At 39.1% G+C, this 21,841-nt stretch overlaps 1 protein-coding gene across 1 annotated transcript in view; it reads left to right on the top strand.

Moving 5' to 3' along the window:
• LOC119869228 (armadillo repeat-containing protein 4-like) overlaps window positions 1–21,841 on the top strand; it is a 108,890-nt gene that overhangs the window by 43,583 nt on the left and 43,466 nt on the right. The window contains exons 4-5 of the mRNA XM_038589045.1: window positions 7,988–8,176; window positions 9,446–9,667. Of these exons, the coding sequence (XP_038444973.1) occupies window positions 7,988–8,176; window positions 9,446–9,667 (411 nt within the window). The remainder of the gene's footprint in view (window positions 1–7,987; window positions 8,177–9,445; window positions 9,668–21,841) is intronic.

Raw genomic sequence — 21,841 nt, forward strand, 5'->3', positions numbered from 1 at the left:
TAAGATATGTGAGAAGGTGGAAAATGTGTTAAATTTGCCCAGTTGTTTAGCATTAGTGAAAGACAGTTTTGGCAGAATAATTACTTTTTCCATTCTCAAATATACTGTCTCCCTTTCCATAGAAACTATGTGAGTCAAGATGTCGTATGTTTAGAATCTTTAAACCTAAAAGGGAAAAAGAGAGAGAGAGAGAGAGAGAGAGAGAGAGAGAAATCTCACCTTCCAAGCAAATAAACAAACTTTAGCAGGACCTGTAGGCTTGAGTCTAACATTTCACTGTCCCACAGATTGTAAACATTATAAGACCTTGGTGAGCCATGCCCATGATCTCATTGAGATTTTGGCTCCCTCTATCTCATACCATGCACCTTAGGAAGTTCTTGGAGCAGAAGCAGATGTGATCACTTTTGTTATTTCTTCCAGTATGGCCCCAGCGCTGTGACTCACTGTCTCTACTGATAAAGCAGCAAGACAACCAGGAAGACTGTGAGGTTGAATTGGTCTTACCCACTTAGATTACTTTTACATAGTTATACTATCAATACATAATTAATGGTCTTTGCTTTTTAGTATTTGTGACTGTGGCTAAGTATCCTAAAGTCATAGTTCCCTCATTATTTTTATTTTTTTCACAATTCGTCAAACATTTATTGGAAGTCTCCTGTGTGAGGGGCACCTGAGTGGCTCAGGCCTTTGGCTCAGGTCATGCCCTGGGGTCCTGGGATCAAGTTCCACATCAGATTCCCCCAGGGAGCCTGCTTCTCCCTCTGCCTCTCTCTCTCTCTCTCTCTCTCTCTCTGTCTTTCATGAATAAATAAATAATTTTCTTAAAAGAAAGTCTACTCTGTGACAGACACTAGACCACATTCCAAATGAGAAACAAAGAACAAGACCAGACAGCTCTGTTCTTAAAGAGCTCACAAATAACGGGGAAAGGACCCATTAGAAAATCATTACAAGGGATCCCTGGGTGGCGCAGCGGTTTGGCGCCTGCCTTTGGCCCAGGGCACGATCCTGGAGACCCGGAATCGAATCCCACGTCGGGCTCCCGGTGCATGGAGCCTGCTTCTCCCTCTGCCTGTGTCTCTGCCTCTCTCTCTCTCTCTCTGTGACTATCATAAATAAATAAAAATTAAAAAAAAAAATCATTACAATAGAATGAAAACTGTTGCTACAAATGCCATTGGTTTTAAATGGCCAAAGTGGATTTTAGGCCTGGTTGATTCCAGGCTCTGTCATTCTCAGTATGACCTGTGATGATTATTATAAACAGGAAAACTTCCAGAGGATTCCTGGGTGACATTATCTCAGAACTCACTGATCATAACTGGGCCATATCTAGCCCAGCCCTAAACAAATAATGGTCAAGGGAATGAGACTTCCATGATAGGCTTAGGCCAGTCAAGAATTACCTCTGAGGCATAGAAGCACTTTCTCCAAGTGCTTCTGTGTGAGAGTTAGACACTCAAACAAAATCAAGTTGTGGCAAATATGGGAGAATGAAGGAATGGATTTGAGAGGAAAGCAGCTTCAGAAATGTGGAGGGTAGGAGTACCATACTAAGAAGGGGAGGGGGTGGATTTTATGGGGGAAATATTATTTAAGCTGCTATTAAAAGGAGTCACTTTTCAGGGCTGAGTAGGATTTTCTGGGAGCTTAGAAGGGCATCCAGGTAAAGAAAGTGACATAGGCACAAATGTAAAAGAACATGGCACTTTAGGGAACACCAGTAAGCCTAGAGGCTGCAAAATAGTTTATACAAAAGTATACACTTAGAAGTAAGACCAGAAGGTAATAAAATAAAAAAAAAATAAAAAAAAAAAAAAGACCAGAAGGTAAGGTTGAGCCAGACTGGGAAAACACTTGAATCATGCTAATGATTTAAACCTCATCCTGAAGGAAATGAAGCCTTAGAGCATTTTAAGAAAGCTTCCATCCTTTTGTCAATGTCTTTCTAGTCTTTTTGGAGATCTGTCAGTCTCAAGTCGATTCCTCAGAAGGGCCTGTGTTCACATTCCCTGGAGTCTTCCACATTTATAACAGTTTTATACTTGAAGGTCATTTTGGCTGGATATTAAAACATTGATTCACATTTTCTCTTGAGATAGTCTGCATATGTTATTCTCTTTCCCTCAGCATAAAAACATCACTACTGAAAAGGCTAAAGATAATATCTTATTCTTTCCCTTAGAAGTGACCTGGTCTTTTTGCTTAGATGACCAAATAATTTTTTTTTCTTTTTTATTAAAGTCCAGCAGTTGTACTAGAATATTTCTCTATGTTAGCACATTTTGGGCCAATTTTCCCAGGTGTATATGGTGACTTTCCAATATACTCTCAGATTCTATTTATTTCAGGTTTCTTAAATCATAGTTTTAAAAATTTTCTCTATTATTATGTTTTGTTTCCTTCTTCAGGACTTACTATGTGTGTGTTATTTTCTCTGCCTAGTCTCCTGAAGTTTTTGTTAGCTTTCCCCCCATCATTTTAGACTCTTCACATATTCTGTTTATTTAAAGATATTACCTATTATGTATATTCATTTTTGCATTCCTTCTAGTTTTTTTTTGTTTTTGTTTTTGCATTCCTTCTAGTTTACTCTTCATTTTCAAAATGACTTTTTCTTTCATTTCTAATCCTTTGCAGATAGGTTACACCTGCCTTTAAGATTGGTTTTTTACTAATCACCTAATTCATGAGCTTTGATAATTCTAATTGGTATTTTTTCATTGCTTCTGTGATTTTCTTTCAGCTCATTCTTTTTCTTATATTAACTCCATATGGAATTGACTGTAATCTTTTTGTTTTGCTCAGTTTTAAGTGAAATGAGTTTTCATGGTGTTTTAGGAGGGAAGTGTGGACCAGAGTTGTTTTTCTAATTTCATGCTTCTCAAGATCTCACTCCTCTTATTTTCCAAGTGATGGAGAGGAGACTCAGGCTCCTTTGCTTCCCCTCACCCCTTTTTACCTGGACTGTATCATTCCTTCATCCCATTATCCCTGTCTTCCTGTTTGGATGCAACTCCCAGTAGTTCTTCCTTAGTACAGGACTTTAACCACTACTTTCAATTGTTGGTATTATGGATTCACAGAACTCAGACCACAGAATGCTACAGCACTGTCAGACCTGGAGACATGTTGGTCTTATCTATTAATCAGAGCCCAGAAAGTCCATTGGGGCTGCTCCTGAGCTTTCCAGAGCTTTCCAGTGAGACCTGGTGGCAGCCTGGACTCCCTGGTTCTAGGGCCTTCACAAGTCCTTCTGCCTTCTCTCTGTAGATTTCTGGTTTCTTACAGCATGTAGTTTTGGTAGTTTGTCCCAATCTGTGTATTCTTGGGGATCTTTGAAGATACCTTGTCATCTAGAGTTTCTGTATTTTTGTTTTGCTGCCACTAATTTCTCTGTTTCTTTAGGAAGATTAAAAAACTATGCCACCATCATCTTCCTGATAATCCTCTAGTCTTTCTAGAGAAAAAGAATTGTTCTATAACTTCATAATTGACAAGTAAATTAGCTTATTGATACACATAATGTCACTTGAAGTTTTGGGGCTACACTTTTGAAGTTCCCTGAAATTCTGAGAGCCATTGTTTTTGCTTTGAGTTTACATGTACATCTGGACCAAGTATGTGGTTAGGATTATGAATTTATTTCATCCAGACCACGTGTGTGGTAGGGGTTTACATAACAGCAGTATTGTTGAGTGGCTTTGGAGTCAAGCAGACATGGATTCAGACACACTGTGCCATTTATCATCTCACTTTCCACATACTAATTCACTTCTCTAAGGTTTTCCTTAGAAGTAGTACTACAACAACTACTACTACTACTACTAAGTGCTTCAAAGGGGAAATTTGGATTAAATTATGTAGTGTATTTGACTGAAGGTTAGTAAATTAACACTTTAATCTTTCAATGTGGTTGCATCCTAGTGCATAGAAGTGAGAAGGTGGCAATGTAGAATACAATTCAAAGTATAGTCATTTCTTTTGTCTTATATAAAAGGCTTTCTTATAGAATTTTAGGGAAAATGGCAAATATTTTCAAAATAATTTTATTAATACATCAGAATGTGAACATATGTCCTAGCAGAAATTGTATTTAAGTGTGGTACTGGGAACAAGGCCAGTAATACTGCTCACACACTTCCCACAGCAATCAGGAGAGGCAACATGATGTGGAAAAGATACTTTCCACTTACACCTGGGGAGGACCTGACTGGGGTCCTTCCTTCACCAATAACTAGAAGTTCAGTTTGGTTTATGTCCTCAGTGAAAGCTTCCTTATGTAGCTATGAGTTTGCAAATTAATTCAATGGGGTTTCTAGAAACTGGCAGAGAAACCTTCACAGAAATTGGGCCTAGAGCAATAAACAAGACAGAAGGAGCCCCTGTCCTCCTGGAACTTATGTTCTAGGTCAAAGGCAAATAAGCCACTACTGCAGAAAATAGTAAGTGCTCTAATATAGAAGAACCAGGTATTATACTAAGAGCAGCTTAACCCAGACTCAAAGTTCAGGAAAGCTCCCTGAAGAGAATGATACCTTAGTCAGCAGCTGAGACCACATGGAAAGTTCCAAGCTAGTCAGAAAATAGACAAAAAAGCCATACACGGGATCCCTGGGTGGCACAGCGGTTTGGCGCCTGCCTTTGGCCCAGGGCACGATCCTGGAGACCCGGGATCGAATCCCACGTCGGGCTCCCGGTGCATGGAGCCTGCTTCTCCCTGTGCCTGTGTCTCTGCCCCCCTCTCTCTCTGTGACTATCATAAATAAATAAAAAAAAATTAAAAAAAAAAGCCATACACAAAGACAGAGACATGCACATAGCATGTTTGAGGACAATAACTTGAAGGTCCTGCACAAGCAGTATTTTCAATACTGACTGAAGTTTAGAATCACAGGAGAGATTTCTAAAATTAAAAAAAAATTATAGGCCCCACCCCAGACTTAATGAACCCCATTCTCAGAAAATGAGTGTCAGGATTCTGATTATTAATTATTGGCATTAGGTACTGGCTTAGGGCTTGCATGGGGCGGGGCGTGTTGAAAAGGGAAATCAAGGCAGAGAAGGTGAGACAGGGAAGCCAGGGGCACACATGCCACAAGGATTTTATCCTTACAGAAGAATTTGGGGGATATGGGGATGGGATGTTCAGGTTTATGATTATAAATTTCACCAAGATAACTAGAACATGGCCCCTTGAGGGATACAGTCTAGTTTATGAAATCTAAACATCTTTGAAATCTAAAATGGAAATAATTTCTCCCTCTGCCTCTCTCTCTCTGTGTGTGTGTGTGAGTGTCATAAATAAATAAAAAAATTTTTTAAAAAAAGGGATCCCTAGGTGGCACAGTGGTTTGGCGCCTGCCTTTGGCCCAGGGCGCGATCCTGGAGACCCAGGATCAAATCCCACGTCGGGCTCCCGGTGCATGGAGCCTGCTTCTCCCTCTGCCTATGTCTCTGCCTCTCTCTCTCTCTCTCTCTGTGACTATCATAAATAAATAAAAAATTTAAAAAAGAAAAAGAAAAAAATAAAAATAAATAAAATGGAAATAATATCTACTTTCCATGGTTATTACAAAGTTTAACTGAGATAATTTATGCAAAGTTTCCAATATGTAATTGGCCCTCCAAAAGTATTCATTTCTGTTACCTGAGAAAGCCATGGAGCCAAATAATTGGTCATCACACAGGCACTGCCATGCATCAGGGGAGGTGAAGATTTCCATGCAACTATCTGTTTTCAGGTTCCTCTGACAAATTCTTTTCCTGTCCATTCTCTAGGCTCTGGTACAGAGAGCCCTCATCCCTCACACCCCACCTCTCACACACATTATCTCAGTTACAGACTTCATGCTGACACCTTCCCAATCTACAACTCCAGCCTGGTTTTCTTCCCTGAGCTCCAAACACCAGTATATCCAGCTGACTTCTGATGTCTCCACATAAATGTCTCATAGGCACTTCATTCAAATCAGGCCACTAATATCAAGCACCATCCTTTCTCACCTCTAGAAAACAAAACAATACCCTGCCTTCCCAACATTAACGCAATTAGGTAAAGCTAGGAGCAGGGAAATCATTGTTGAGTCCCTGGTCCTTATCTTCACCAGTCAACACTCACAAACCCACACTCCTTCCTCCAGAGCTAGATCATCACCTGCATCCAAACTGCCACCACCTCTTACCTGAACCTAGTGAAGTGAAATAGCCTGAGTTTCCAGCACCAGGCTTTGCCCTAACCTCAACTCTGTAATCCAGAGAGGTCTACTGTGAAACAAAATTGATAAAATCCTCTTCCCCACTCCCCACCCTCCCACCAACACACACTCAAACCTTTTGAGTGGCTTTCTTGCACCTTTAAAATGAACTCCATGTTCTCTACCAAAGCTCACAATAAAGACCCTTCAAGATCTTAGTAAGTTTATGCTCTATTTTGCACTTTAAAAAAAAGGCACCTCCTCTCACTCTGTTTCATGATGATTCCTCCACCCTGAATCCCTTTCACACTGGTTAACTCCTCATCTTTTAGACTTAGTTAATAAACATCCTTTTGGTGGCAGTCCTTGAATCTTTCCCCTTAGTGCTATTCATTATAATTATTCCTTTTTTTTTTATTTGCTTATTTTAGAGAGAATTGGGGGAAGGGGCAGAGGGAGAGAAACTTCAAGAAGACTACCCACTGAACACAAAGCCCCACACAGGGCTCTCTCTTTCAGGACCCTGAGATCATGATGTGAGCCAAAACCAAGAGTTGGTTGTGTTGTTGTTGTTGTTTTTAAGGTTTTATTTATTTATATATGAGAGACCAGAGAGAGGGAGAGAGAGGCAGAGACACAGGCAGAGGGAGAAGCAGGCTCCATGCAGAGAGCCCGACATGGGACTCGATCCCGGGTCAGTCTCCAGGATCACACCCTAGGCTGAAGGCAGCACTAAACCGCTGAGCCACCCGGGCTGCCCAAGAGTTGGTTGTTTAACAGACTGAGCCACCTAGGTGTCTCCATTATACTTCTTAATGTCCCTACTCCCCACTGGATTGCAAGTAATACAATGGCAAAAAGGTATACACAGTTAATCTACATTCTTCACAAATTCAGTTTGGGAATTTTTGCTTACTTGCTAAAATGTTTGTAACCCTCAAATCAATATTTAGAACACTTCTGTGGTCATTCTTGGACATACACAGAGAGGTGAAAAATTTGAGTCACCTAAAATGCATATTCTCAGCTGGGGTTGAACAAGATGACACTCTGCCTTCTTGTCTTAGCTCTCATACTATTTATTAATAAGCATCCATTTTGTAGTCTACTCAATGGCACATTTTTCATATCTTTGTTGGTTTTGTTGGTGATTTCACTTTTTGTCATGGCTGCCATTGTAGTACCCCCTCAGTGCTCTCTGGTCTTCCTAAGCATCAGAAGGCTGTGATGTGCCTTAGGGAAAAAATTTGTGTGTTAGATAAGCTTCCCTCTGGCATGACTTACGGTGTAGTGTCTACAAATTCAACATTAATGAATTAACAATTTATGAAACAAGAAATCTTTAAGCAGAAACACACATAAAACAAGGTTATATACTGATCAGTTGACAAAATTGTGACCAGAAGTGTGTAGGAAGCTAATGCTGCATTTCCCCTAGAAACAATGGTTCAATATTTACGAATTCAATTTTTGTGATGTCTTTATAAAATACAGCTACTGCAAATAATAAGACTCCACTGTATTTTACTAACTTCTATATCCCCAGTAGTTAGCATGGTAACTCACATAGTAGTTGTTCAATTAATATTTGTTGAAACTGAATTGTGTGTGTAATTATACATATACTTACATACATAGAAATATGTATAATAAGGAAATAAACTGAATTTGTTTTTTATGCCAAAAGTGTACCTCACAGCCTTATCATTACTTTCTACTTTTTAAAAAACTATTAATCATAAGATTATTTTTGGTAACATCTTTTGTTTTTAATTGTTCTCTAGGATGCTGGAGAAATGGTTCGTTGCTTTGTTGGTGGTTTGGAACTTATTGTCAATTTACTGAAATCAGATAATAAAGAAGTTTTGGCAAGTGTATGTGCTGCTATTACCAACATTGCAAAAGATCAAGAAAATTTAGCTGCTATTACAGATCTTGGAGTTGTCCCTTTATTGTCCAAACTAGCAAATACAGTAAGTAACAACATCCTTTTATATTCAATGTGTATTGTCATAAAATATCATGGAATAATAAAAAAAAATAAGCTTAAAGTCCAGAGACCTGGATTCAAGCTTAATATCCATCACCTATGAAGTATGAGATTTTGAGTCACCTCATTTAATTTCTCTGAGACTAATCAATGCAAAAGTGTATTCAAACTGTGTAATTTTATGTGCAAGATCCTTATAAAATAGAGGCTGTTTTTATTACTGGGAAGTAAAGTGGTAGCAAACATAAATGTTATTGTAGAAGTATTAGCTATCATCTTCTATCCCCACCATCATTATCATTATCTTTAAGATAATTGTTCATGCCAACTTAAGAAGATAAATGCTCCTCCCCAGGCTTAAAAGCTTGGATCGATGGCATTCTTGGGCTGGAAGACTCTGGCAACCACTGTATTATTTATTCAGGGCTGTGCCAGATAGAATAAGCAGCCTTGGGAGATAATGACTTCACCATGACCAGAAGTATTTGAGCATAGCTTGGGCTACCTCTTGGCAGGAAAATCTCAGAGCAAAAATTCCATCACTGGAAGGATGCTTGGTTTAGAAGACTTTTTAGGGCCAGCCTAACACTGAGTTCCAAATTCACTTAAGGACATCAAGTTGTTGCCTCAATAAGGAGAAAAATATAATAAACAGAAAACTATATCCTGTTTAGTTATATTATACCTGTAGGAGTAAGTATACATAGAAGAAGAAGAATATAGTCTGGATAAAGGATAGAGAAAGAAATGTGGCAGACTGAAACATGTCATTGTTTGCTGCATTGTCTTCTCCCTCTTGGGGACCAAGGTGTATTACTGATGTAGAAGTATTCCTAGGGTAAAGGTATAAAGTTAATCACCTATCCCAGTAAAGTGAAATGCCCCCCGTAAGAATGCCCAATATTCTTTAACTATTTTTTTTAACTAAAGCACTTGCTCAAAAGGAAATAAATCCTTGAGCAAATAATAAATGCCAGACACTTGATCACTTTTGAGTGTATTGACTACATTCAGTAGTCAGCAAAAAGAAATTTAAAAAAATTTAAAGCCATAAAAAGAAAACTCAGGATTGAACCTTGGCCCATGGGGGACCAGGAGAATACTAATTTCCTTCAAGACACCATCTGACCAGCCTGCTAGCCTTTTTCCCTTGACTCATTGGCATTTTATTGGGTAATAAACATCTAGCACAGAAACATGACCTCACAGGTCCATTGCAATACATATACCACAATTCATTTCCTTTGTGCAGAATAATGATAAACTGAGGCGTCATCTAGCAGAAGCTATTTCACGTTGCTGTATGTGGGGCAGAAATAGAGTGGCCTTTGGCGAGTACAAAGCAGTGGCTCCATTAGTGCGTTATCTGAAATCAAATGATGCCAACGTACATCGAGCAACAGCTCAAGCCTTGTACCAGCTCTCAGAAGATGCAGATAACTGCATCACCATTCACGAGAATGGTGCGGTAAAGGTATGATTGACTGTAAAGGTATGGTTGACTTTATGGTTTAGTCCAAATTAGGTAGATGGAGGCTGAAAAGAAACTTACATAACAATAAAGTTTCACTGATGAGGGGTATTTGGACACACAAAACTGCCTACTTGTTGGGTCGTGGCTGCAGTTGAGCTATGTGTTAGCATGGTTTATGCTGCAGAAAAGTTGGAGATCGAATTTTTCTTAAAGAATTAAAACATACTTAGTTAAATAATTGCTCTGTAGTTTGAATTGATTTTAAAAATGTACAGTGCATAAATAATCACTGGCATTCATAATTCTACTTAATATATTATTTACTTAGCACTTAAATAACAAAATAGAGGCATGAACTCAACAGCAAAGGAGCTGACTGAAACAACAACTAGACTACAACCTGACAGTCTTAACTGTAATAGCAAAGGACCAATTTAAAGACATATTTTCTCTAACAAAAAAATCTGTGCATCAAATTTTCTTTGCCTTTAGTCAATACACAGGTAGGAGAGTTTCTGCACATAGACCTTTATATATCTATACATTCTGGTCTTGAACAAGACTTGCCCAACCTAACATGCTGTCAGTATAGCCTTAAAAAAATTAAACTGTAAAAATTAAGTAGCATAATACAGTGTCTGAAATATAACATATGCGGAGACAACTGCCAGTTTAAAAAGAGAATTTCTAGGCTACTCAAAGTTTTAAAATTTATTAAGGTTTATGGTTTAATTGACATACATGCCAGCTGCACATGCAATTCTGAATCATTTCTTCTAAGGCAAGCCAATGGATAACCCAAAAATCACTTAGGAATTGTATTCTGCTATGTAAAGTGATGAAACTCTGTTCACCCACCCACAGCTTATATGTGCTAGAAAAAGAAGGCAATAAAAATTATTAGAGGGAGGGGACAGGAAAGAGAAAAGCCAAGAAAGAAAACAAGGGTTTTTTAGCCCTAGACCCTTTCTTTCCTCCTCATCTCAAGGTCTCTTGAGGGCCTCTCCATCTTGCCTATTTGCCTTCCTAACTACTTGTTATTTCTACCAGAGAATAACTGTAAAGAACAGGATATTGTTTTTTGTAAGTTACTCTGTCATGATATAGAGGCAGCCCTAATCCTAAGCTCTCCCTCTTGGGACTGTGGAGGCAGCATATGGACCCATGTCTCCTTTCTGTTGTTTTGTTTTGTTTTGTTTTTAGAGAGAGCGTACGCATGAGAGGGGATGGGGGGCAGAGGGAGAGAGAGAGAGAGAGAGAGAGAGAGAGAGAGAGAGTCTTAACCCGGCTCAACACTCAGCGCAGAGCCCCATTCAGGGCTCAGTTTCACAACCCTGAGATCATGACCTGAGCCCAAGTCAAGGAGGACACATAACCAACTGAGCCACCCAGGCACCCCTCTCTGGTTTTCTTTAAGGAGGAAATAAATGTGGATGTGGTGAGTGAGTATCAGTAGAATAAACTGGGCTTGGTGTAGTGGTTGGGTATGAGGACTAAGGAAAGGGTTGAGTCAAAAATGACTCCAGATTTGGAGCTAGGTGAAGAGGAAGATTCTATCACCCAAGATCATGCAAGAAAATATTCGGCATATTTGTTTGGTTAACAGTACCTGCTGTGAGTGTCACAATGTGTAACTGCTAACATTTTTTACTCCAAATCCATATAAACATTATCCACTATTTTGGCAAATCCCCAGTTGTTTTCATTCCTAATTGCTACTGTGCCTTTCTAGTCAAAATCTTATAGTGTTATTTCCCAGTCCTACATACATTCCCATTACAGCTGCCCATGAGCAAGGTTGACAATTACCAGACTCATCCTGTCACCCGGTTCATGAGTAATTTATCCTAGAGTTAGTTCCTTCATCTTACCTTTTCCTTAACAACAGCAGCTGATGTTACACAACCTGTCTCATGCCAACCGATGTTTATTCCATAATAACAGTGAGCAGGCTTGAGGGTCTGGAATAGATTGGTTTCAGTTTCTACTGTGTTCGATTTAAATGGTCAGTTTGAATTTCTGGTCTAGTGCAGTGCTGTCCAGTACAAATGTAAAGTAAGCCAAATATGTAACATTAAACTTTCTAGGGGGTAGAATTTCAGAAAAGATAAACAGAGGTGAAATTAGTTTTAGTGACATATTTTATTTAACCTATTATATCCAAAATATTTTTACTTCTACATTTAATCAATACTATTTCACACATGCACACACATATATATGGGTGTATGTGTATATGTATATAGTATTTCTGTTGCATACTGGCGGTACACCTCCATTGGGACTAGCCATGTTTCAGGTTCTCACCAGTGGCTAGTGGCTTTCTTTCTTTCTTTTTTTTTTTCCCCAAAGATTTTATTTATTTATTCATGAGAGACAGAGAGAGAGAGAGAGAAAGGCAGAGACACAGGCAGAGGGAGAAGCAGGCTCCATGCAGGGAGCCTGATGTGGGACTCGATCCCGGGACTCCAGGATCACGCCCTGGGCTGAAGGCAGGCGCTAAACCGCTGAGCCACCCAGGGATCCCCAGCTAGTGGCTTTCTTATTGGACAGCACAAGTCTAGAGGCAGGAGAGGGGAAGATCAGGAAGTATCAGTGAGAGGTAAAAAGTCACGAACAAGGGTAGATAAGTTGTTTTTGGCAGAGAGTTTAGAGAAGCCTGGGAAATGTCTATATTTGCATTCACGGAGCATGTAGGCTAGGAAGAAGAGCTGTCAAAGTAACCTTGGGAAGTTAACAGGTTACCTAGGAGTTCTAGAAGCCAGAGGAAGAGGGAGTTTCCAAAGGTTTTGTGTTTAAAAACTGCAAAGTGATAAGGATTTCCTGACTCAATTATGTTGAAAAATAATCCTGGGGTTAGAGCCTTTCCAGATAAGAAGTTCTGTACAAACTAAGAAATCGCCTACCCTGGTAAATGCGACATGAGAGGAATAATGCACTCTTTATCCTCTTTATGATTTTACACAGATCTCTTCTCAAAAGTATCAGTACAGGGACTTGCATTATTATAAAACCTGGTGAACATGCATGCAGATCTGTTGGCAACTCTATTGAAAGCATAAGTCTAGGAGATATAACAGTTACTGCTAATCATAACAAAACCGTAACATAAGAAAGTAATACAAGGAGGAAAAGAAGTTGCAGGAAAAACTGAGCAAGACAAGCCCTTTCCTAAGACAGAAAAAGTGATCAGATAGAAAGATGATGAGCACCTATAAACAGCATTAAGCTCCCTTCCCCATGGTGACTGGATTTGTTTTGCAAATGTCTATACCAGGCAGGTGAAAGCTACATTAGAGCCTATCACTTTTCTAGAAGGCAGGAAATTGAAGAGATTGCAGAAAATACAACCAGAAGTGGGTCCAGCAGAGAGTAGAAGGAACAGTTCACATTGGGTGGAACTGCAAAGGCCATCTTGGCAGCCTCCCAGACTAAGGTGGCATTCCAGAGAGTGGAGAAGATGAACCCAGAAGCAAACACACCCTCTAGTCCTTGAAGCCTGGCACCAAAACAAAAAATATCACTAATACTTTTGAGTCAAGGAAATGGACTTTAGAGGCTGAGATCACCCAAGAACTCTCAGTGCCTCTCTGTAGTCCACATAGTTAATGCTTGATAGAACTATAATCTTTTCTGCTGATGAAAACTCTTTCTGTAATTGTATGGGTCTTGTGCACTTTCCTCACATTCCAGATATTCCCTGGAGTGCTGGGGATGGTCTATTGGTGATATGCTATTGAATTACTTAGCACTTTTAGGTATCAGTAACTATGTGATGATACCAAAGATAGAGTCATATACAGACTTGTTTCTACTTTATTTTTTTTAAGATTTTATTTATTTATTTGAGAGGGAGAAGAGAGATAACGAAAGAGATGGCAAGAGAGAGCATGAGCAGGGGGAGAAAGAGAAGCAGGCTCTCACTGAGCAGGGAGCCCAACATGAAGCTCGATCCCAGGACCCTGGGATGATGACCTGAGCTGAAGGCAAATGCTTAACAGACTGAGCCACCCAGGCACCCCCAGATTTCTTTCTGATTGACTCGTTATTTGCATTTATCCTTTAAAGTGAGAAAGAGGGGCACCTGGGTGGGTCAGCCGGTTGAGCATCTGCCTTCAGCTCAGGGCATGATCCCCGATCTGGGGATCAAGTCCCACATCAGTCTCCCTGCAAGGAGCCTGCTTCTCCCTCTTCTTATGTCTCTGCCACTCTGTCTCTGTCTCTCATGAATAAATAAATAAAATTTTTAAAAAATAAAGTGAGAAAGAAATGTATGATTACTTAAGGATTCCGTGAGTTCGATTAACTCTAATATCTTACATACACAAATGTTTTCCTTATTTCATTTCTAACTTAAAATACGTAATAACTTTATAATTGACATGCACATATCAAGAGTGTCAGTGTAATAAATTGTGAGGTATAGACACATACCCACAAAGCCAGGATCAGATCAGGATAATGATCCCCTCCCCAAAGTAGATGAAGTCTAATTTATCTTGTGGTTTCGTTGTTGTTTTTTTTTTATGGACTGTGCTTTTGGTGTTATGTCTAGGAAATATTTGCCTAACACATAGTCACAAAGATCTCCCATGTTTTCTTTTGGAAGTTCTATAACTTTTGGTTTTACATTTAAGTCTGTAAATCATTTTGAGTAAATTTTTGTTTACCATCCTAGGAATGAATTGCAGTTCATTTGGGGGGCATATGAGTATCCTTTGTTGAAATAGTGCCCTTTCCCTGCTTAATTTCTTTTGCAATCTTGAAAAAAAATAGTTGAATATATGTTTTGTTACATTGTTCTGTCTATATTTATACCAATACCATATTGTCTTAATTACTGTAGCTTTGTAATAAGCCTTAAAGTTAGGTGGTGTCAGTTTTCCTACCTTTTTCTTTTTTTAAGTTACTTTGACTATTCTAGCTTTTCACATTTCCATATAAATTTTTAATCAGTTTGTTAATTTTTACAGGAAATGCTTTCTGAGATTTTGTTTGGGATGGGCAATGAATCTATACATCTTTTGGGGGGAAATTGACATCTTAACATTATTGTCATCTACTCATAAAGAAGAAATATCTCTCCATTATTTACATGTTTATTTTTCAGCAATATTATGTGATTTTCTTCACATAGGTTTTTTACATCTTTTGTTAGATTTACTCCTATATAAATGTTTTTGATGCTACTTTAAATGTAATTTTAAGATTTTCAATTTTTGATTGTTCATTGTTATATAGAAATTTAATTGATCTTGTGTGTTATTAATCTTATATCCTGCAACCTTGCTAAATTCATTTATTAGATCTAGTAGGCTTTTGTAGATTCCAGCAGATTTTCTACATAGACCAGGAGTCAGCAACCATTTTCTCTGAAGGACCAAATAGTAAATATTTTAGGCTTTATGGACCACATTAAGTCTCTGTTACAGATCCTTCTTTTATTGTTGTTGTTATTACTGATTATAACTGTACAAAAAACATTCTTCATTCTTTAAGCCGTACAAAAACAGATTGTCAATTGCCGCATAAATAATCATGTCATCTACAAATAAAGACTTCTCTTTCTTCTTTTCTAACCTGGATGCCTTTTATTTCTAACCTGGATGCCTCTTTTACTGATTGCATGGGCCAGTCATTCCTATGCAATACTGGGAATAAAACAATAAGAGCAGATATCCCAGTCTTATTCCTGATCTTGGAGGGAATACATTCAGTGTTTCACCGTTCAGTTTACTGTTGGCTGTAGGTTTTTGTTAGGTGACTTTTTTTAAGTCTCTATTCCCAGCAAGGAGCCCAATGTGGGGTTTGAACTCACAATACCCCAAGATCAAGACCTGAGCTGAAATCAAGAGTTGGGCCCTTAACCACCAGTGCCACCCAGGTACCCCTGTTAGGTGACTTTTATCAGGTTGAGTAAGTTCCCTTCTATAACTACTTCGATGAAAATTTTTTTTATCAGGAAAAGATACTGGATATTGTTAAATGCTTTTTACTGTGTCTATTGAGATTATATTATGGCTTTTCTTTTAGAGTTTGTTATTATGGAGAATCACATTGATTTGGTTTTTAAATGTTAAACCAACCCAGCATTCTTGGGATGGACCCACGTAGCTACAGTGTGTTATCCTTTTTCTACACTGTTGAACATAATTTGCTAAAATGTTGCTTAGAGTTTTGCATCTGTGTTCATGAGGGATGTTGGTTTGTAGTATTTTTTTCTTGTAATGTCTCTGTTTTGCTATCACAGTAATGCTTCCGTAAATGAGTTGGAAATTGTTCCTCCTTAAGTTTTCTGGGAGAATTTTATAGCGCTGATATATCTCCCTTAATAATATATATATATTGTTCAAATATTATACATCTTTCTTACAGTTCTATCTCATCAGTTCTTTTCTTCATGCATTTTAGAGCTCTCTTATTAGCTACATGAGTATTTAGGAATAGTATGTCTTCTTGAGACCCCTTTATATGTATGAAATCACCTTGATGCCTTGTCATATTCTTTGCTTTGAAATCTGCCTTTTCTCCTGCTTTCTTTTGGTTGGAATTAGTATGCTAAATTCTGTAGTCCTTTCTAAACTTTTACCCCATTTGTGTATTTTAATTTATTCACTATTTGTAGGCAGCATGTAGTAGGGGCTTGCTTTTTTTTTTTTTTTTTTTTTTTTAATTCAAATCACAACCTCTGCCTTTGTGGGCAGGTTATAGAGTGTCTACACTATTTGCATTTAATGTGCTGTTGACCGGGTTGGCTTTAAATGTCATTTTATTTGTTCCCTTTTTTTCCCATTTATTCATTGTTGTCTTCTTGGCTTAACTGAATATTTGCTTAGCATTCCATTTTATCCTTTTTGTTTTTATTATTTATTTATCATTTAGTTTTTATGATTATTGTTAGTTTAGTGGCTGCTTTGGAGTTTACAGTATACATATATAATTTAGCACAGGGTACCTTCAAGTTTTATTACACACAGAAACATATAGTTTAAGAATTATCCAACACTATGCTTCCATTTTTGTCCTCCTGGCTTATGTGCTATTGTCATGCATTTGGCTCCTATATATATTATAAACTCCACATTGTTCTTCCTTTTGGCTGTAAATAATCAAATATCACTTTCAGAACTTTAAATAAATAGGAAAAAGTGCTATTTATTCCTTTCTATAGATGCAGATTCCATCTGGTATCATTTTCTTTCTGCCCAAAGGACTTTTAACATTTCTTGGTATAGCCCTGTTGATAAATTCTTTTATCTTTCATACTTCTGAAAAAGACTTTATTTTGTCTTTGTGTTTGAAAAATGTTTTTGGGGAGGAGGGGCAAGACAGCGGAAGAGTAGGGTCCCCAAATCACCTGTCCCCACCAAATTACTTAGATAACCTTCAAATCACCTGAAAATCTACGAATTCGGCCTGAGATTTAAAGAGAGAACAGCTGGAATGCTACAGTGAGAAGAGTTCGCGCTTCTACCAAGGTAGGAAGACGGGGAAAAAGAAGTAAAGAAACAAAAGGCCTCCAAGGGGGAGGGGCCCCGCGAGGAGCCGGGCTGAGGCCGGGGCGAGTGTCCCCAGGACAGGAGAGCCCCGTCCCGGAGGAGCAGGAGCGGCACCGACCTTCCCGGGCAGAAAGGGGCTCGCGGGGAGTTGGAGCAGGACCCAGGAGGGCGGGGGTGCCCTCGGGCTCCCGGGGACACTAACAGACACCTGCGCCCCGGGAGAGTGCGCCGAGCTCCCTAAGGGCTGCAGCGCACACGGCAGGACCCGGAGCAGCTTGGAGGGGCTCAGGGGCGGCTCCACGGAGGGGGCTGCGGGGCGGGAGCAGCTCGAGGGGCTCGGGCGGCGGCTCCAGCAGAGGAAGAGGCTCCGTGCGGAGGGGGCTGCGCGGCTCCAAACTAGAAGTCCTAACGACGAGGGTTAACGAGGTGGAAGAACAAATGAGTGACATAGAAGACAAGTTGATGGCAAAGAGGGAAACTGAGGAAAAAAGACAAACAATTAAAAGACCATGAAGATAGATTAAGGGAAATAAACGACAGCCTGAGGAAGAAGAACCTACGTTTAATTGGGGTTCCCAAGGGTCCCGGACAGAGGCCCAGAATATGTATTTGAACAAATCATAGCTGAAAACTTTCCTCATCTGGGAAGGGAAACAGGCATTCAGATCCAGGAAATAGAGAGATCCCCCCCTAAAATCAATAAAAACCGTTCAACACCTCGACATTTAATAGTGAAGCTTGCAAATTCCAAAGATAAAGAGAAGATCCTTAAAGCAGCAAGAGACAAGAAATCCCTGACTTTTATGGGGAGGAGTATTAGGGTAACAGCTGACCTCTCCACAGAGACCTGGCAGGCCAGAAAGGGCTGGCAGGATATATTCACGGTCCTAAATGAGAAGAACATGCAACCAAGAATACTTTATCCAGCAAGGCTCTCATTCAGAATGGAAGGAGAGATAAACAGCTTCCAAGACAGGCAGGAACTGAAAGAATATATGACCTCCAAACCAGCTCTGCAAGAAATTTTAAGGGGGACTCTTAAAATTCCCCTTTAAGAAGAACTTCAGTGGAACAATCCACAAAAACAAGGACTGAATAGATATCATGGTGACACTAAACTCATACCTTTCAATAGTAACTCTGAACGTGAACGGGCTTAATGACCCCATCAAAAGGCGCAGGGTTTGAGACTGGATAAAAAAGCAGGACCCATCTATTTGCTGTCTACAAGAGACTCATTTTAGACAGAAGGACACCTACAGCCAAAAAATAAAAGGTTGGAGAACCACTTACCATTCAAATGGTCCTCAAAAGAAAGCAGGGGTAGCCATCCTTATATCAGATAAACTAAAATTTACCCCGAAGACTGTAGTGAGAGATGAAGAGGGACACTATATCATACTTAAAGGATCCATCCAACAAGAGGACTCAACAATCCTCAATATAAATGCCCCAAATGTAGGAGCTGCCAAATATATCAATCAATTAATAACCAAAGTGAAGAAATATTTAGATAATAATACACTTATACTTGGTGACTTCAATCTAACTCTTTCTATACTCGATAGGTCTTCTAAGCACAACATCTCCTAAGAAACGAGAGCTTTAAATGATACACTGGACCACATGGATTTCACAGATATTTACAGAACTTTACATCCAAACTCAACTGAATACACATTCTTCTCAAGTGCACATGGAACTTTCTCCAGAATAGACCACATACTGGGTCACAAATCGGGTCTGAACCGATACCAAAAGATTGGGATCGTCCCCTGCATATTCTCAGACCATAATGCCTTGAAATTAGAACTAAATCACAACAAGAAGTTTGGAAGGACCTTAAACACGTGGAGGTTAAGGACCATCCTGCTAAAAGATGAAAGGGTCAACCAGGAAATTAAGGAAGAATTAAAAAGATTCATGGAAACTAATGAGAATGAAGATACAACCATTCAAAATCTTTGGGATGCAGCAAAAGCAGTCCTAAGGGGGAAATACATCGCAATACAAGCATCCATTCAAAAACTGAAAAGAACTCAAATACAAAAGCTAACCTTACACATAAAGGAGTTAGAGAAAAAACAGCAAATAGATCCTACACCCAGCAAAAGAAGAGAGTTAATAAAGATTCGAGCAGAACTCAACGAAATCGAGACCAGAATAATTGTGGAAAAGATCAACAAAACCAGGAGTTGGTTCTTTGAAAGAATTAATAAGATAGATAAATCATTAGCCAGCCTTATTAAAAAGGAGAGAGAAAAAAGAAGAAGAGAGAGAAGACTCAAATTAATAAAATCATGAATGAGAAAGGAGAGATCACTACCAACACCAAGGAAATACAAAAGATTTTAAAAACATATTATGAACAGCTATACGCCAATAAATTAGGCAATCTAGAAAAAATGGACGCATTCCTGGAAAGCCACAAACTACCAAAACTGGAACAGGAAGAAATAGAAAACCTGAACAGGCCAATAACCAGGGAGGAAATTGAAGCAGTCATCAAAAACCTCCCAAGACATAAAAGTCCAGGGCCAGATGGCTTCCCAGGGGAATTCTATCAAAAGTTAAAGAAGAAACCATACCTATTCTACTAAAGCTGTTTGGAAAAATAGAAAGAGATGAAGTACTTCCAAATTCGTTCTGTGAGGCCAGCATCACCTTCATTCCAAAACCAAAGACCCCACCAAATAGGAGAATTACAGACCAATATCCCTGATGAACATGGATGCAAAAATTCTCAACAAGATACTAGCCAATAGGATCCAACAGTACATTAAGAAAATGATTCACCATGACCAAGTAGGATTTATCCCCAGGACACAAGGCTGGTTCAACACTCGTAAAACAATCAATGTGATTCATCATATCAGCAAGAGAAAAACCAAGAACCATATGATCCTCTCATTAGATGCAGAGAAAGCATTTGACAAAATACAGCATCCATTCCTGATCAAAACTCTCCAGAGTGTAGGGATAGAGGGAACATTCCTCAACATCTTAAAAGCCATCTATGAAAAGCCCACAGCAAATATCATTCTCAATGGGGAAGCACTGGGAGTCTTTCCCCTAAGATGAGGAACAAGACAGGGATGTCCACTCTCACCACTGCTATTCAACATAGTACTGTAAGTCTTAGCCTCAGCAATCAGACAACAAAAAGACATTAAAGGCATTCGAATTGGCAAAGAAGAAGTCAAACTCTCCCTCTTCGCCGATGACATGATACTCTACACAGAAAACCCAAAAGCCTCCACCCCAAGATTGCTAGAACTCCTACAGCAATTTGGTAGCGTGGCAGGATACAAAATCAATGCCCAGAAATCAGTGGCATTTCTATACACTAACAATGAGACTGAAGAAAGAGAAATTAAGGAGTCAATCCCATTTACAATAGCACCCAAAAGCATAAGATACCTAGGAATAAACCTAACCAAAGAGGTGAAGGATCTATACCCTAAAAACTATAGAACGCTTCTGAAAGAAATTGAGGAAGACAAAAAGAGATGGAAAAATATTCCATGCTCATGGATTGGCAGAATTAATATTGTGAAAATGTCAATGTTACCCAGGACAATATACACGTTTAATGCAATCCCTATCAAAATACCATGGACTTTCTTCAGAGAGTTAGAACAAATTATTTTAAGATTTGTGTGGAATCAGAAGAGACCCCGAATAGCCAGGGGAATTTTAAAAAAGAAAACTATAGCTGGGGGCATCACAATGCCGGATTTCAGGTTGTACTACAAAGCTGTGGTCATCAAGACAGTGTGGTACTGGCACAAAAACAGACACATAGATCAATGGAACAGAATAGAGAACCCAGAAGTGAACCTTGAACTTTATGGTCAACTAATATTTGATAAAGGAGGAAAGACTATCCATTGGAAGAAAGACAGTCTCTTCAATAAATGGTGCTGAGAAAATTGGACATCCACATGCAGAAGAATGAAACTAGACCACTAACTTGCACCAGACACAAAGATAAACTCAAAATGGATGAAAGATCTAAATGTGAGACAAGATTCCATCAAAATCCTAGAGGAGAACACAGGCAACACCCTTTTTGAACTTGGCCACAGTAACTTCTTGCAAGATACATCCACCACGAAGGCAAGAGAAACAAAAGCAGAAATGAACTATTGGGACTTCATCAAGATAAGAAGCTTTTGCACAACAAAGGATACAGTCAACAAAACTAAAAGACAACCTACAGAATGGGAGAAGATATTTGCAAATGACGTATCAGATAAAGGGCTAGTTTCCAAGATCTATAAAGAACTTATTAAACTCAACACCAAATAAACAATCCAGTCATGAAATGGGCAAAAGACATGAAGAGAAATCTCACAGAGGAAGACCTAGACATGGCCAACACACACATGAGAAAATGCTCTGCATCACTTGCCATCAGGGAAATACAAATCAAAACCACAATGAGATACCACCTCACACCAGTGAGAATGGGGAAAATTAACAAGGCAGGAAACCACAAACGTTGGAGAGGATGTGGAGAAAAGGGAACCCTCTTGCACTGTTGGTGGAATGTGAACTGGAGCAGCCACTCTGGAAAACTGTGTGGAGGTTCCTCAAAGAGTTAAAAATAGACCTGCCCTACGACCCAGCAATTGCACTGCTGGGATTTACCCTAAAGATACAGATGCAATGA

Source organism: Canis lupus, unplaced genomic scaffold (genome assembly GCF_011100685.1).
Source record: "Canis lupus familiaris isolate Mischka breed German Shepherd unplaced genomic scaffold, alternate assembly UU_Cfam_GSD_1.0 chrUn_S1598H1788, whole genome shotgun sequence".
In the NCBI taxonomy this organism is placed as follows: domain Eukaryota; kingdom Metazoa; phylum Chordata; class Mammalia; order Carnivora; family Canidae; genus Canis; species Canis lupus.